Source organism: Esox lucius, chromosome 13, assembly GCF_011004845.1.
Source record: "Esox lucius isolate fEsoLuc1 chromosome 13, fEsoLuc1.pri, whole genome shotgun sequence".
Lineage (NCBI taxonomy): Eukaryota > Metazoa > Chordata > Actinopteri > Esociformes > Esocidae > Esox > Esox lucius.
This window is the reverse complement of record NC_047581.1, coordinates 32,315,520-32,332,690: the sequence shown is the minus strand read 5'-3', so window position 1 is coordinate 32,332,690 and position 17,171 is coordinate 32,315,520. Positions and strand designations below refer to the sequence as shown.

At 44.4% G+C, this 17,171-nt stretch overlaps 1 protein-coding gene across 4 annotated transcripts; it reads left to right on the top strand.

Moving 5' to 3' along the window:
* Window positions 1–976: 976 nt before the first annotated feature.
* On the top strand, window positions 977–15,661 carry mapkapk5 (MAPK activated protein kinase 5). Of its 4 annotated transcripts, XM_029124379.2 has the most exons (16): window positions 977–1,295; window positions 1,954–2,140; window positions 2,346–2,387; window positions 4,416–4,489; window positions 6,376–6,451; window positions 6,842–6,939; window positions 7,193–7,301; window positions 9,134–9,223; window positions 9,619–9,714; window positions 9,996–10,076; window positions 11,261–11,448; window positions 11,706–11,826; window positions 12,009–12,139; window positions 12,364–12,479; window positions 13,186–13,290; window positions 13,650–15,661. In XM_029124379.2, the coding sequence occupies exons 2-16, from the start codon at window positions 2,027–2,029 to the stop codon at window positions 13,742–13,744; spliced, it is 1,536 nt and encodes a 511-aa protein (XP_028980212.1). In that variant the 5' UTR covers window positions 977–1,295; window positions 1,954–2,026; the 3' UTR covers window positions 13,745–15,661. The 4 variants fall into 4 exon arrangements, with proteins under 4 accessions (XP_028980212.1, XP_012992376.2, XP_028980213.1 ...); XM_013136922.4 differs by lacking the exon at window positions 977–1,295 and having other exon boundaries at window positions 1,425–2,140; XM_029124380.2 differs by lacking the exon at window positions 977–1,295 and having other exon boundaries at window positions 1,425–2,387.
* The last annotated feature ends 1,510 nt before the right edge of the window (window positions 15,662–17,171 follow it).

Below are 17,171 nucleotides of genomic sequence, written 5' to 3'. Positions count from 1 at the left end.
ATTTACGCCAAACCAACTAACGGTGTGCGAGCCCAGACAGCTGTATTTTCATGTAATCTGAAGAAAGTACAATTTCCGACTACCAGTGTTTCTACAGCCATGCACGTCAGTGGTCATTTCGGTGTTCAAATTAGCAGAAAAGAACACCTGAACACACCCTAGTCAATGACCGTGCCCTCAAACCCAACATTGGCTGTCTCGTGATTGAACCCTTCCCAGATTCTCCTATGTAACCCTGGTCCTCACACTACACTGGCTTCCAGTTGAGGCACCATATTCCATCTATGAGCATGGTGAACTGATCCTCCCTACATTGAGGCAGTGCTAAAATTTTATTTATTCTGCCACCTCTTGCTTCCCCACCTGTATGGAAGAGGAGCTTCTGGTCAGCCCAGTCAAAGATCATTAATGTCCTGGCGGAACTGGTTTTTCATTGAGGCTAGAAAAACAGACGATAATTGTGCAGTTTCCAAGAGTTCAGATTAATCCATTGCCAGTTCACCTATTCCCAGACTGGGCGCACTCAAACACATACGAATATACCATGGACCGTTAAAAAAACATGCTAAAAAACGTTCACACACGGGGGATGAACAAACATACCGGGGGTTCAAGATCCATGAGCTTACTTTTTCTACATTTAGATAAATCATTTAGCAGACGCTTGTCTCAAGAGTGAATTCGTCCATTACACGTTTCGTACTGACTCCACCGTGGTAATAACTAACTGTGGCGCCTCAAACGATGCTATTATCGGGTGAGTTACACGAAACTTTGCATCACGTGGTTTCTGAAGTACGATTGCTCTCTTAACTGAGGCGTTTACTAGTTAGGGTCAAGTTAACTGTGAGGACATGCCGATCCGAATAGATAGGTGACAATCAAATATGGGAGAGCTACCATGCAGGTAGACCAGCTTCTGGACTCTACAATCATATTATATTCTAGGTGTAGTTGTATATATATATATAATTTTAACCACCAATAGATTTATGCCATTAATTAAAAAAAAGCTAAGTTCACTGAAAAACGTACCTCTGGATGGATGGGGGGGCGTAAACGCTATAGAAGTAGACCATAGAATCCAGTATACTAACCTGGATAGAGGCTAGAGTAACGAACAAGAGGCACTAGACAATATATTGGGGAAATAAGGTTACAGTTGTCTATCTCGCTCGAAAAAATATCTCTGTGCCTGCGTTGAACAAGAAGGACCCCCAAGGTCCAATAAATCGCAGGCTTTTTATTGCCAGTTTGTTTGAAAGTCAAAAGAAATTAATTACAAATGAACCGGGGTAAATTCCACTTTTATATTTGGTTGATTGTAACTAATATTTAATTTGTGACATTTCCCAAATATGTTAATTAGTAAAATATAGTAAAATTTATAGAATTTACACCAGGCTTTCGTTGTAGACTGTTCTTGTTTAGTTAGCCACTTGCTGTATTTTTCCTTTGACACGAACCACATAATCTAACTACAATTGAAGTTATGTTAGTTTGTGTTATTATCTAACATCGATTAGAATGTATTACGTTTAACGATGTGACATCAAAACTGAACGATAATTCACTTTTACACTTGCGGGCAAGTAATGGTGGGTTCGCTAGGTAGACTGGCTCATAAAGCTAGCTATATAGCTAAGCAAGCGTCGACGAGTTTTGCTAGCGTTACTCGATCAGTGTACGGTTTTCTCATCCTCTCCGCTTTCTTTGCACTCCTTTCTCCTGGTCCCTCAGCGAAACTTGTTTTGACTTTTATTTATCTATTTTGATTGCTTTCGGTAATGCAACGACATTTATGTAACTAACGTTAGCTAGTAGCAGCTCATAATTAGGTTATTTGGTGCGTGTCAGGTATTAACTAACGTTATCTTGCTAGCTAGCCAAGTACTCAATCATATCACACAAGCCAAGGCTATAAATACACTACTCTTTGTCCCCAACCAAAAGCGGTGAGCTTTCCTATTGGGGCCCGTCCACCACAAGACATTTAAGACAACCAGTTGGGACTTCACCGCTCTACATGGTCGCTACAGCCAATTCGGGACGATCGGAAGAGGTTGGAGGCACTGTTTGTGAGCCGAGCTGGCGTGAGGCATCTCGTCCCGGCTGGATGTCTTCAAATCGGTTTACCCAAGTAAACTCATTCAATAGTGGCTTACTAGCTGAATATCAAGCGTGATCCATGGCCTTTCCGTGTCACCTTTAGCTTGTATCCGGCAGGGAAACGTCGTTAGCTGTTTAACATTAACACTAGCTGTTAAAGTTCAATCGCATTGTTTTGGTTGTACTGTAAAGAACTCAAAACATTAACACTCTTCCATCACGGTGGAACATCGAAGGATAACATGTCGGAGGATAATAACGCAGACAAATTTATCAAGGTATGGTCAATTTCTTTCAATACAGGTCAATTATTTGCATGTTGGATGAATTGTATGTCTTAATCGCTTGGTGGAGTATGTGGTTTATGAGTTCACCTCCCTCAGTAGGGGACTGGACAAAATGTATGCACTTGGTACTACAATTTGCTCGGGACAGGAACGTATGCTGAGTTACTTACCTGTGAATGTATTGATAATGCACTTAAGTGACTCTTGGTGTCTGATCGCATTTCTAAGACGAGGGTCAAGACAAGCCCCCGCCCACCTCAACACAACGTAGTGCCATAAGAAGTAGCCTGAACTCTGCTGAGATAATAGGCTCCTGTTAGGCTTATGATTAGCAAAATAACCGTCTAGCACGTAAAACCCTGTATATTCAGCGACATGAACCATTTATGTTTTTGGTACACTTAAGAACAGTCCACGTCCATCTGGAATGTGATGTTATGATCAGAATCAGGTGTAACCAACTAATCTGTCATTCATAAAGGCTAGTTTTAATGTATATTTATAAAGCCATGTTCTTACTTGGGGACTTTGTTTTAGGGCCCTGCACTTGGTCTGAACTGTAACACGTTTGGCTTGCTCTATGGTTTTGGAACGTGTCTTTCATATCTGTGGGGGGTGTTCATACCAAATAACTTGTAAGGGTTGGTGGTCCCATGTGGCTGTATCTCTGTTACACTGCTTGTTTTAAGTATGACAGTTTTGACCACCGGGGCTAATTAACTAGACCCCCCCCCCCCCCCCCCCCCATAAACGTGTGCAAGCTGAACTGGGGGTGGGGGGGGGTGTAGCATAGGTTTAGTTTGACAGCTGCAGGCGGCATGGATCTCGACAAATCTGCTATTTTTTTTTGCCTAAGAGAGAATTTCCCGCTGATATTAAAAGACGAGGCCCATATGTTTTGATAACTGTGGATAACAACTGGATAAGTGTGTGCTAAATGGCTAGTCTGTATTTTACAAAAATATATACATACTATTGATATGTCTAAAACATAGTATTGGAATTGTTGTGCACAAACATGGATGACATTAACCGCTGAGAACTCCAGGACGACGACAGAGTTGTCATGGGCAACGAACTACCAATGTGCCTCATGTACAAGAGAATCTAATGTACACTGTCATAACTACATGTTTTTAGCAGGGAAATCCTCCTGTGTTGTGGATAGATGTCTGCCGATGAACCCACTGTTGATGTCTCCGTCTAAAATGTTCCCAAACCTCCCAGTGTAGACCTCCAATCATACCCAGAAACCCCCTCAGCTGCCTGGCCAAGTCTTGACTCTTGGCCGGGTGTCACAGGGCATCCGTATCAGTCATAAAATGTGATCCAAGTTGCCCCTGCTCACACAGCTGGGCCAGAATGAGCCGAGGATGAGGGAGAGCTGGCTGGCTGTTGGAATAGCATACCCCTGAGAACTGGAACCCACGCTAAGCCTCAAGGGCCAAAACGCCCCGACTTGGCTGTACAGGAGAAGGGACCACTTCAAGTTACAGTTGTGGAGTTTAGCATAAGCATTAAGGTTTTCCAAAATTGTTCTTACTAGTTACTTGCCAAAAGAGGCCCTTGCTAGTCATTGGGTAGGGATGTCTGGGCCTGAGTTGGAAGCCAGGGGGATAGGGGTCATCTCCAGCTAAAGAAAAGCCTCTGTTGAGTAATTGGTATGCATTATGAGTACAGCCAGACTGTGTGTACACAACAAGAGATTGACCTAGACAAAGTGTGGGATTAGCCAATATTTTGTTTATGTCAATAACTTGGGGACATTTTATGCTTTATTTCTGGAGGAGAGAAAGACTAATCTTTTGGTGCAGATTGTGGTTTTAATGGCATTGGGAGGAATCAAACCCATGCTGGAGTGATTTATCTGTGCCAAAAAGTAGTGGCTTTTAGGCCACCACCCTAGGCCATTTGTTAGCTTCTTTTTTACTGTGAACAGGAATGTGGCTTTAAACACTTGTTTTGTGTGTATTTTGCCAGATAAATCTTTAGGTTTTTGTACTCTTCTCCTTCTTTTAGGAAACCTCCATTTTGGAGGAGTATAACATCAACTGGACACAGAAGCTGGGGGCTGGGATCAGTGGACCTGTTAGGTAAGCACTGTCCTCATACAGTTTGTCCTGTTAAATGGTTCTAGTAGCAGTTTTCCCTAATTGATTGCAATTTAGCACAGGCGTGCATAATTTCGTGACCTCCGATATGATGAAGTCATTTTACTGCGAGGTGTCAGTTGGCTTTAGACTGGACGGAGAATAGCATTCAAGGGGCTGTCACACTGTGAACAGTGCAGCACTTTGTCACCCAATTGAAATGTTAACACGCTGTGACCGGGTCATAGTGACATGTTTGGATTTCACCAAGTCAGCTGCACCTGGTACCCCCCCCCCCAACATGCTCTTTCGCCATTAGGGAGTTTGATTTGCCTTTAATTGCCTTTGCCCCAAAGCTGCCTTCAACTGTTTTGGTTCGTCTTTGGCCAGTCTGTACAGATCATAAGGGTATCCTACAACACTAGCTGGAGCCTCTCAGAACTTTCTAACGCTAAGCTGTAGTTAGCTTCAAATTCCACCTCAGGATCCTTCCCTGTTACAAAGGTGGGAATTGATTATGTAACCACTGTACACTTTAGCCTGCTTGTATACTGGGAGTATTTGTCTTGGTCTACTGACACAAATACTGAACACGGGGCAACTCACCGTTTGTAGTCTACTGGCGTACTGAACACGGGGCAACTCACCGTTTGTGGTCTTCTGACGTACTGAACACGGGGCAACTCACTGCTTGTGGTCTACTGACGTACTGAACACGGGGCAACTCACGGTTTGTGGTCTACTGATGTACTGAACATGGGGCAACTCACTGTTTGTGGTCTACTGACGTACTTAACACGGGGCTACTCACTGTTTGTGGTCAACAGACGTACTGAACACTGGGCAACTCACTGTTTGTGGTCTACAGTCGTACTGAACACGGGGCAACTCACTGTTTGGTCTACTGACATACTAAACACAGGGCAACTCGGCTCTCCCATTCCACTGCAAACGCCACCACTCAACTTGTTTATTCAGGATGTAAAACCACCATTTGATCTGGATCTGTCACAAGTAAAACACACCACTGAATTAAAATACAAAAAGACACATCAGCCCAAGTCCTTGATTCTCAGATGGATCACCCTTGCCTGGCTGACTCAAACAGCGCTGTGAGGAACGCAGGTTGTGTCGACCAGGACCACCCGTCCCCAGATCACAGACACACGCAACGTGTAGATCAGACTCACCCTCCCCATCCAGAACCCACACCATTAAAAAAGCCCCAATGAAGACACACTTGGTCGCCTCTCTTGGCTGCAGTATCCCTGCTTTCTACCCGGGTTATTCTGCAGCCGAACTAGTTGTAAGATTCTGCTGCCTGCCTGGCACTCCCTCTGCATTAGGAATTCCACTCCGGGTTGAACTTTGGTCAGAGCAGAATGTTCCCCCAGGATTGAATATGCCTTATTTCTAGTGGAATCTGAGTTTAGGAGCCGAGGTTCTGGTTTGGATTGAATGCTTGTGTCCTCGGTGGGAGTTCAGGGGGTGGTGCAGCACATGTTTAAAGGCCTGGATGTGAATGGAAATGCTGCTGGCTTGAGTATGTGGTGTTATTTTTAGGAGCCATCTGTGTTTGTTTGATTGGAGGAACTCATTAAAGTCTGTTAATACTTGGGCTGACGCTGTTTCCAACCTACTGACTTACTGTCACTGCTGTGAAATTGTCAGATTTGATATTCCCCCGTTTATTGTGATATATATTTTGGGTGTTTTATACTTCAGTAGTGGGAAAGGTGAGTGTTCTGTAGTATCAGGCTGCTGGAATCAAACCCGTGCTGCAGTGTGTTTGTTTATCTGTGTTTGGACTGCATGTACCAGAAGCCAGGGCTTCACCGCTACGTCCGCCTACTGGCTGCTGTCTAATATCTTCTTCTTCCTCTCTGCAGAGTTTGTGTAAAGAAGTCGACTCAGGAACGACTGGCCCTGAAGATCCTCATTGATCGGCCTAAGGCCCGAAATGAGGTTGGAACCTGTTGTTTCGCTTTTCCAAGTGTCTTTTGTTCATGTTGATGCGGTAGGACTGCAACCAATGACTGTTTCCATAATCTGTCAGTTTGTCGATTACTGGGAATGAACTGACCATTGTTTGGATACACTTTTTTTTTTTAGGTACTGTTCCTAATCTTGCATGTTATATTCAAAACAACTTGAAATAGCAGTTACATTTATAGTTTGAATGTGGGCATAATAAACCTATGCAATATTTAGAGACAAAACAGGAAAAGGTGAAAACAACACTGGGAATCTTATAGCAGGCCACACAAAACAAACAGTGAACTTTTGGAAAGTTGACTGCGATAAGTTAAAATGGCCGCTGTGTCGTGTTTTCCCTCCCCTGCCCCCCCCCCCCAGGTGAGACTCCACATGATGTGCGCCATGCACCCCAACATCGTACGGGTCATGGAGGTGTATGCCAACAGTGTGCAGTTTCCCCACGAGTCCAGTCCAAGGTGAGGGGGGTGGAGTCTGCCCGCCACTGTTGTGACGCCATGTTGATTGTCAGAGTTTAGCGTCTGTCGTGCGACTGCCGCACGTAAATAACGGTCACTGGCATTCTCTGATGAAATGACTAACCAGCTGCCTTTAGCGTGGATATGAGAGGATTAACACACAAAAAACTATTTTTTACATTAATTTTCCTCCCCTCACGCACGGATTCGCTCCTCTTCTTTTGCTCTTGATCGCTCTGTCCCGCCATGTCAGGGCGAGGTTACTGATCGTCATGGAGATGATGGAGGGAGGCGAGCTGTTCCACAGGATCAGTCAACACAGACACTTCACAGAGAAAATGGCCAGCCAAGTCACCAAACAGGTACCCCGCCTGTCTACCCAGTGACAACACAAGGTTTCTGGAAGTACACTCTACGCTGCATGGTACCACAGGTTAATCAAGGCTGTCGTGGTGCCGACCAGCAGACGTGGTAGTTCACTCTCCCGACAAGGTCCGTTGTTTTTATCGACTTTTTGCCGAACCGCGTAAGCGGAGCCGGCCAAGCAGAGCGAATGTCTCTTACTGAGTGACTGACTGAGTATACTTTGTTAAATAGCGTAGCGGTTAGAGAAGTGGACCTGTGAACTATAGGTCCCGAGTTCGTATCTCCTCGCAGGCGAAGCCAAGTTCGCATTATGAATTGTTCCGTATAGAAAACTCTGCTGGCTAAAACCTCCAGTAACTACATTATCGTAAGCCTGAAATAAAACAGTTTACGGTTATATTGCGACTGTTTCTTGTGGATTTGAAGTATGCATCCGTGCATGCGTTTTGGGTCAGGACAGACAAACACATTTGCTGGCTTAAAAACGTAGTTATGTTATAACTCTCATGTGGAAGTCCTGAGTTTGACTCTATTGATAGCAACGGCAGTTATTAATAATTTCTGGTAGATGCCACAAGTCTTTTCACATGATGAAAAGGTTAGTTATCATCAACTTTATTGATAGTTACTGTATTAATGTCATTCACGAATGAAATACAAAACTATGTTCTTATGCCATGAAATGAAATAGCTTTGTCAGACTTGCTATTAAATTGCTAAATTCTTACGACTATTTCAGTAAGTTAGTAGATACCGGTAAAGCTTATTACTGGCTAATAAGCTTTAAAACGGCCAGTGGCGAACGGCATACATAGACGCTATTTGTGGTTGAGGTAAACTTAGTAAGAATCGTTAGTCAGTTTAACTATATCAATGTCATTCATGAATGGCCATATAACATTTAAAACGACCAGTGGCAAAAGAGGATTTGTTCAGGAAAGAGACAAGATGCTATACTGACCACCGCCAAATATGCGGCTCTGTGGTGTAGTGGTTAAAGACACAGCCTTTCACGTGGGCGAACCGGAATCTCAAGAGGGCAGTATTTTCTTTTGCAGCCCAGCTGAGCTAGGCTTGCCTGGTGTCTTGTTTTTGTTGGGGGCCAAATCAAGGATTGTCAGAAAGACATCCACTTATCTGATGATTATCAAGATCTTGACTGCTTGATAAATGTGTATTTCTTTTTTTTGTTTTATTTAAGGCAGTTCAGGTTAATTCTTTACCATGACAAGCCCTTGAGACCTATGAGTCCTGGTCAAAAGTAGTGCACTACAAAATCCCATTGGGACTGCAACATTTTGGTGACAGGACTAATTCCATGTTGGGAAGAGACCGGACTAATTCCATGTTGGGAAGAGACCGGACTAATTCCATGTTGGGAAGAGACCGGACTAATTCCATGTTGGGAAGAGACCGGACTAATTCCATGTTGGGAAGAGACCGGACTAATTCCATGTTGGGAAGAGACCGGACTAATTCCATGTTGGGAAGAGACCGGACTAATTCCATGTTGGGATGAGGCAGGACTAATTCCATGTTGGGATGAGGCAGGACTAATTCCATGTTGGGAAGAGACCGGACTAATTCCATGTTGGGATGAGGCAGGACTAATTCCATGTTGGGAAGAGACCGGACTAATTCCATGTTGGGATGAGGCAGGACTAATTCCATGTTGGGATGAGGCAGGACTAATTCCATGTTGGGAAGAGAGAGGATTATTTGCCCTGTGTTTCCTCCCTGGGTTTTAATGTACACATGCTTGGTTAACATAATATCCCATGAATGTTTTGTAGTTGAGCCTCTGTCTCTGTGGCCTGTCTCCTGTCAGATTGCCCAAGCACTGCAACACTGTCACTCGCTGAATATTGCACACAGAGACCTGAAACCAGAGAACCTGCTGTTTAAGGACAACTCCCTGGTGAGGAGATGAATGGGATGACGTGGGTAGCGTGGGCACACACACACTCTCAACCTTCGCTAAGTTGTCTTATAATGGTTTACAAAAAGCATGTGTTTTAAAATGTAAGAAACTGAATAAGAATGTCAAGTAAATTACAAAAATGTAAAGTTGCAAGAGGAAAATCCCATCACCTCTCCCAACTTGTATTAGAGAGATTTTATGTTATATATTTGGGTAGAGGAGAAAAGTTGTGAATACTGGCTCATTGTGTGTTTAAATATCAGCAGGCCAGAACATAACCCACGGTGCAGTGGTTTATGTTCACTGCAGGGAGTGGTTTTAAACACTGGACCATCCTGGACCGTCCATTCAAAATATAATGTCCTCCTTGTTGTTCTCCGGTGATTTTCTAGGATGCACCAGTGAAGTTGTGTGATTTTGGATTTGCCAAAATCGACCAGGGCGACTTGATGACCCCACAGTTCACACCGTACTACGTTGCACCTCAGGTGAGGACGGGCAGTCTCTGCCGACCTGGCATCAGGGCCCAGTTACGCAACAGCTTTTAATCAGAATCTCTCCAATTGGGTAGTACTCAATGCGTAGAAATGTAAATCATAGATCAGGAGGCTAAGTCGATTATTATTTCCTATTATTGTATTTCTATGCATTTTATTGTATCTAATAGACCTGATCCAAGTAAACGACTTTGAAAAGCTGGGCCTGGGTGCGGGAACATTTACAAATGTCCTTCTAAAGATGAAATGCCGTTTGCTTCTCTCGCTTCTAGGTACTTGAGGCTCAAAGGCGACACCAGAAGGAAAAGTCTGGAATAATACCTACCTCACCGACCCCCTATACCTATAACAAGGTGAGTCTCTACCCTACCTCACCCAGCCCCTATATCTATAACAAGGTGAGTCTCTACCCTACCTCACCGACCCCCTATACCTATAACAAGGTGAGTCTCTACCCTACCTCACCCAGCCCCTATATCTATAACAAGGTGAGTCTCTACCCTACCTCACCCAGCCCCTATATCTATAACCAGGTGAGTCTCTACCCTACCTCACCCAGCCCCTATATCTATAACCAGGTGAGTCTCTACCCTACCTCACCCAGCCCCTATACCTATAACAAGGTGAGTCTCTACCCTACCTCACCCAGCCCCTATACCTATAACCAGCGGAGTCTCTACCCTACCTCACCCAGCCCCTATATCTATAACCAGCGGAGTCTCTACCCTACCTCACCCAGCCCCTATATCTATAACCAGCGGAGTCTCTACCCTACCTCACCCAGCCCCTATACCTATAACAAGGTTAGTCTCTACCCTACCTCACCCACCCCCTATATCTATAACAAGGTTAGTCTCTACCCTACCTCACCCACCCCCTATATCTATAACAAGGTGAGTCTCTACCCTACCTCACCCAGCCCCTATACCTATAACAAGGTGAGTCTCTACCCTACCTCACCCAGCCCCTATACCTATAACAAGGTGAGTCTCTACCCTACCTCACCCAGCCCCTATACCTATAACCAGGTGAGTCTCTACCCTACCTCACCCAGCCCCTATATCTATAACCAGGTGAGTCTCTACCCTACCTCACCCAGCCCCTATATCTATAACCAGGTGAGTCTCTACCCTACCTCACCCAGCCCCTATACCTATAACCAGGTGAGTCTCTACCCTACCTCACCCAGCCCCTATACCTATAACAAGGTGAGTCTCTACCCTACCTCACCCACCCCCTATATCTATAACCAGGTGAGTCTCTACCCTACCTCACCCACCCCCTATATCTATAACCAGGTGAGTCTCTACCCTACCTCACCCATCCCCTATATCTATAACCAGGTGAGTCTCTACCTTACCTCACACCTTATATGAATTGGAGTTTTCTCTGACAAAAGGATCTCTTCCCACAGGTGGAAACATGCAGTATTCCCACTTTTCAGTGGTTTCCATTTCCATCAAATACTTGTAATCCATTTCTTTTATAGGGTATTGACCTCATTTCAATGTTAACCGCACAAGGTGATGTGTTGCAGAGCTGTGATCTGTGGTCCATTGGTGTGATCATCTACGTGATGCTGTGTGGCTACCCTCCCTTCTACTCCAAACACCACAGCCGCACCATCCCCAAGGACATGCGCAAGAAGATCATGACGGCCAGCTTTGACTTCCCCGAGGACGAGTGGAGCCAGATCTCAGAAATGGCCAAAGACATTGTGCGCAAGTATGTCCCCACTGCTGTGTGTGTGTGTGTGTCGTCAGTATACATCTACATATTGTGTGTGTTCACATTGTACTGTTTAGGAGCCTGTGTGTGGCCCTGTGTCTCAATGGAAACGGTAATGTGTGTGTCACAGATTCCATGGCTGTGTTGTCAAGTAAAACTCACGAGACATAGCCGACAGCGTCCGTTGTCAGGTGTTCTGTTGGACTGGCGATTTAGAATCTGTTTCACCGGGGTGTGTTTCCCTCCATCCGTAGGCTGCTGAAGGTGAAGCCCGAGGAGAGGCTGACCATCGAGGGTGTCCTGGAACACCCGTGGCTCAACTGCACGGAGCCCCTGGACAACGTTTTGCCCTCGGCCCAGATGATGATGGACAAGGTGGGCTGGTGGAAGGGCAGGGAAGGAGCCTGCCTAGGTTTTCGGTTCCCTCATCTCAAAGCTTTCACGAAGACACCCTCTCATCATACTTACCACAGGGCTCTGTGGATATTGGCCGTTTTAACGGCCAGGTTTAGGGTCTATCATTTACCCCCCTCCTTTTCTGTCCCTCCCTCTTCCAGGCGGTGGTAGCTGGGATCCAGCAGGCCCATGCCGAACAGCTGGCCAACATGAGGATACAGGACCTCAATGTCAGCCTCAAGCCCTTAAACTCAGTCAATAACCCCATCCTGAGGAAAAGGAAGCTTCTAGGGTCCGTCTGTCTCTCCACACGCGTCTCCCTCCCCACGCGTCCCCCCCGTCTCCCTCCCCACGCGTCCCCCCCGTCTCCCTCCCCACGTTTTCGTCTGCCTGTCTTGTCACATGATTGTCCCTATTTTGCGGTTGATGAAGATCTGCATCACATGGACTAACTCTAGTGGATTGTGTGCGTGTGTGTGCGTGCGTGTGTGTGCGTGTGTGTGTGCGCGCCTGCAGCAGTAAGCAGAGTGATGGTTTCTTCATCCATGACCCAGAGAACGGAGGTGAGAACTCCAACGTGGCCCTGGAGAAACTGCGAGACGTCATTGCTCAGTGTATCCTCCCGCAGGCTGGTCAGTACACACACACACACAGGCGCACGCGTATATCTAACTCAATCCTGTTTATCTAATCCTAACACGTTTGCAGAATTGTTTTAGTAAAACCTATTCATTCATTCTCTCTAGGTTTTACTATCCTTGTATTGTGGGGAACCAAAAAAGTATTGGCATTTCAACATCTTCTTTTCTCTGACCATAACCCTAACCCAAAACATCTAATTCTAACCTCTAAGCTGTTCCTTTTAGTGTGCTCCTGAGGGGTTTTGGTCCTCACAAGTATAGTCCTGTAGTGCATTCATAGTGACCTACCTTTGGGGAGGAACAATGGATTCTCATTGAAAATTCTATTTCCCCTTAACCCTAATATTGACCCTAACTCCAAAAACTAACCCCTTACCTTTACATATTTGTAACCCTAAGCCAAATTATAACGACTAAACCCTAACTGTAACATTTCCCCCCCTGCCTTACCCCATATGCCAGAAATAGCAGTGTTCCTCGTGGGGAGTGAAAAACTGTCCTCACAAGGTAGCATTTAGTTTTACTGTTGTGACGAGGGATTTTTCTCCCCCCTCCCTGGGTAGCAAAATGTGTCTGTATACACACACACACACACACACCACCCAAAACATGTGTACATCTCCCAGTGATTGGCACGCAGACGCACGGACGCGCAGAATGACCTGTACGTAACGGCGTGTTTGGTTGCGTGTGGCAGGGGAGAACGAGGATGAGAAGCTGAACGAGGTGATGCATGAGGCATGGCGTTTCAACCGGGACTGCAAGCTGCTGCGAGACGGTCTGCAGGGCCTCGGCTGGGACGGTATGGACATCACAGGACACAGACACACACACACACACACACACAGACACACACACAGACCCTCTGTGGTGAAAATGCCCTAATGGGAAGGCTTTTCTACCCTCTGGTAATGTCACATTCAATCAGGTTGTAACCTTCATTTGCTGTTTAGTGGATTAATATCATGTGATAGTCATCCATTCCTTTTTTGTTGTTATACTTGGGGATTGGGGGGGGGGGGGCAGAGGACCCTGACGTTTGTGATGAATTATAATGTTCACAGAAAAGGTGGATTTAAAAAAAAAATATATATATATATATATATATATATTTTTACAAGGGTTTCAGTTCACATTGTTTTTCTTTGGTCTTTGTTGTAGGACGGGCCTTTTCTGATAAAGTGGATCGCTTGAAGTTGGCTGAAATAGTGAAGCAGGCCATCGAAGAAAAGACTAATTTGCAAGACTGTCAGTAGCATGCCGTCTTTTGATCTCCTTTTCTATCATTTATTATAACCGTTTTTAAGCCTCTGACTAAAGACGCCTTTTTATGTAAATGAATGTGCTAAAATGAGAATTTTTTCATGAACTTTAAATACTTGTACAGTTGTAGATATATTCAAAAGAGGACTTGTCAGAAGTAATAGTTTTTTGTATGAACAAAGGCAAAGAACATAAAATCCTGATTTTCTTTTTTTTTTTTTTAAGAAATTGCCTAAAATAAGTTATTTTCTGTACTTAATTGGAGGGATGTTTTACAAGCTGCTTGTCCAGGATGTCCATGGTGTTGTTTTAATCTCACTTGTTTTTATTTAATTAGATTTTTTTATTTCTTTACCTTTTTAACAATGATATTTATTTGACCATGAAGCCTGAAGTTTGAGTCTGTCAGTTGAACAATAGAAGCTGTAAAGCCGAAAAAGGCACTCTGTTTCCTTCATCCACTGGGTGGGTTGGTTAGCAATCCAGGGGAGGGTTAGGGAAAAGGGCCTCAGTGGCAGTGTGTAAGTCACATGTAGGGGGCCCTCATTGGCAATGTTTAGATCACGGCTCGGGGGTTTGGGGGGCTCTGACAATGTCTAGGTATCATCGGGAGGGGGGGGGGCCTCATTTGCAATATCTAGGTCTCGTCGGTGGGTGTGGGGGTGTAACAAGTTACTCAGTCTACTGGAAATCGGCAATAGTCAACTTTATTACATAGTGCAATAGTCAACCCGGACCTGTGTGTAATGTACATAAGTTACTTTTACGTTCACATGCATACGTATAAAGTACATGTTATATAATGTGTATATTTATGTATGTAGTGTTTTTCATGGCTACCTTTCTGGGTGTCAGGCTTCGCTGAGCTCCAGAATCTGAACCTTGGAGGACACCAGACTGACAGGACTATCCATGTTCTCTAAGGCAGTTACTTGACAATTTCTTAGTTGTACCGGTGATAGATATATTTTTTACGCTTTTAAATCTATACATTTTAACCTCCCGTGGATTAAGACCTTAGCTTTGCTTGCATATCGCACCCATTTCAGGAGCTTAGACTTTGAGTAAAATGATACTTTCAGATTAGTTAAGATTTTGTCGACATGCAGAATATTTTATGAAAGACAAGCATGTCCTCAGCTCACGTTCAAATGTGTGCACGCCCTAGCAGCACGTACGTTTTCCATTCGGGGACCTGTCATGAATCAGCACTAAAAGGTGGCCCACAAACTGCAGTATCATGAGTATGTGACTGCTGTTAGCCGTTTCAGAGCAACGCAGCCGCTCAGGATAACGAGGATATCTGTAATCACAAAAACAGGAAAATGTTGCTTATTTTATTGGGAACATATCATACAAAGTGTCTTTACCGTAAAAAGATCTGATGTTTCTCAGCTGCTTTCATATCCTCCCCTGCTTGGTAGTAAGATCATTACAGATTGAAAAACTATCTGAGGTGCAATCATGTTATTTGCATTTTGCAGATAAGAATATCGTCACCTGGAAGTGAAAATTTGAATAACTCTTACAAGGTATCAGGCGGGCATGCCTGGTCAAATGCCAAGTGGGTCCTGGTAGCGCCTTTGAGTCTTGACGTCTAGCGACGTCACATTTCAACTGGCGTCCTAAATAGCGCACTACTATTGACAAGGCTTACCGGCCCTGGTCAAAAGCAGTGTGCCGTGTAGGTGGTGGGGTACCATTTAGAACTGCGTAATTCAAGAGCTGCGGTTCTACCGAAACCAAACCTGGCTCTCGTTCTGTAGTACTAACCCTGCCTCTTCCCTAGATGGCACTTTTAAGTCCAGCACGGAGGATGTGCGCCAGTGTTCTTTTGGCTACTTCTGCTTTACTGGGAATGTCATGGATACACTGACTGTTTGTATTAAAGGACTTCTTTGCAAAAGTAAGACGTGTTGTTCATGACTCACTGTTGAAATGCTACAGTACTATGAACACTTGGGTGGTTTTCATGTCTCAAGAATGCCTTTTCTGCCATAGCTGGAAGTTCAACCACCCTGATTGCTTTCGGGTTTCTGATTTAATTCCTATGTACATTTCAAACACATATTCACACTAGCAAACACACACAGCTGTGTTTGCGTTGGTGCTCTACGGGAATCCATCCAGATGACAAGTGTATCATTATCGAGGCGCTCTTCACAAGAGTGAGGAGACGAGGGTAGCGGTGGATCATTTCTCCCTCATCTACATTGCTAATGATTCTGGAGTAGGTGGCACTCTAACACACGCGGTTTGAACGCTGCCTCTGTGCATTCCCAACACACTAATTACGAACACAGCCAAATAATCGCCCGCCATTGTCTGCTAATATTCCAGTTCCTAATGGAGATGAATGGGTAAACAATGGGTTGTTGTGTAATAGACAATTTGCGGTGTAAATAATGAAAACTGTTGACAAGGGAGGGGGGGGGCACTTTTTGTTTGGGCGACCGTGTGCAGTGAACACAGCTTCCGCGTCTTCCATGAGCCCTCGGGGATTCTCGCCATAAATAACCTACTGATTTCAATACACATGTAAAGAATGAGTAGACACATTTTAAATAATCCAGTTTACACAACTGCATATTTACTGAGATGCATGTATATAGACCTAAAGTATATTTTCAGGTATTTTACTCGTTTTGTTTGCTTGGCTTTCTTGAAGAAGTGATGCAGTGTCCAATGAATGTTGTGACGTAATGTAATACAACGGTATTGATTTGAACAGATCAATTAAAATAAACATCTCCCGGGATGTCAATGCGGCTAATTGTTAGTTTTGAAGAGGTGAAGACATTTATTAACGTGGACAAACCACCGGGTACCACCGACCTGGATGTTAACCTGGATTACTGTCTTGGTAGCAGACGACCTTGCCCGTACTGCAAGCCACATTTTTCATCCAATCCTTGAGAAAAGTGTAGGTCTAGGATTCGGAAAGAAGCCAAAGTTATTCCGTTACCAAAGAATAGCAAAGGGCTCTTTAATGGTTCGAACCTCTGACCAATCAGCTGGCGTCCAAATGTTTACCAAAGTCCTGATAAAAATGTTTGGGCCTTTATTGTTTTCTCTTTTTACCCTTGACTTTCCACTAACCTTCAAGTGTTCCTCACATGGGTGAAGAGGAAACTAAACACGTCCATATTCACCACCAGAGAGCAGTATTGACCTATAAATAAAGGTCTGCCATTTTACCCACCCAGACAACTTAATAATTACATTCTCTACAGATGTATTTATTATCCAGCCAAATTATCGGATAGGAAAAAAACGTAATCCTGGAACACCGGATATAGACGACATGGATATTATTATGATCAGTTGGCCAAGCCACATTCCCTTTGTTATCTACTGCTTTGGTCATGACTTTTCTACTCCTCAGCCTACCCCTAAGGTCCAGAACCTGTTGGTATTCTG

Excerpts from the sequence above, each read along its gene's own strand:
- mapkapk5 (XM_029124379.2), top strand. The coding sequence starts at position 2,027 with ATGGTCGCTACAGCCAATTCGGGACGATCGGAAGAGGTTGGAGGCACT. Across the intron at positions 2,141-2,345 it reads CTTCAAATCGGTTTACCCAA|GATAACATGTCGGAGGATAA; the intron begins GTAAACTCATTC and ends GGAACATCGAAG. Across the intron at positions 6,452-6,841 it reads GGCCTAAGGCCCGAAATGAG|GTGAGACTCCACATGATGTG; the intron begins GTTGGAACCTGT and ends CCCCCCCCCCAG.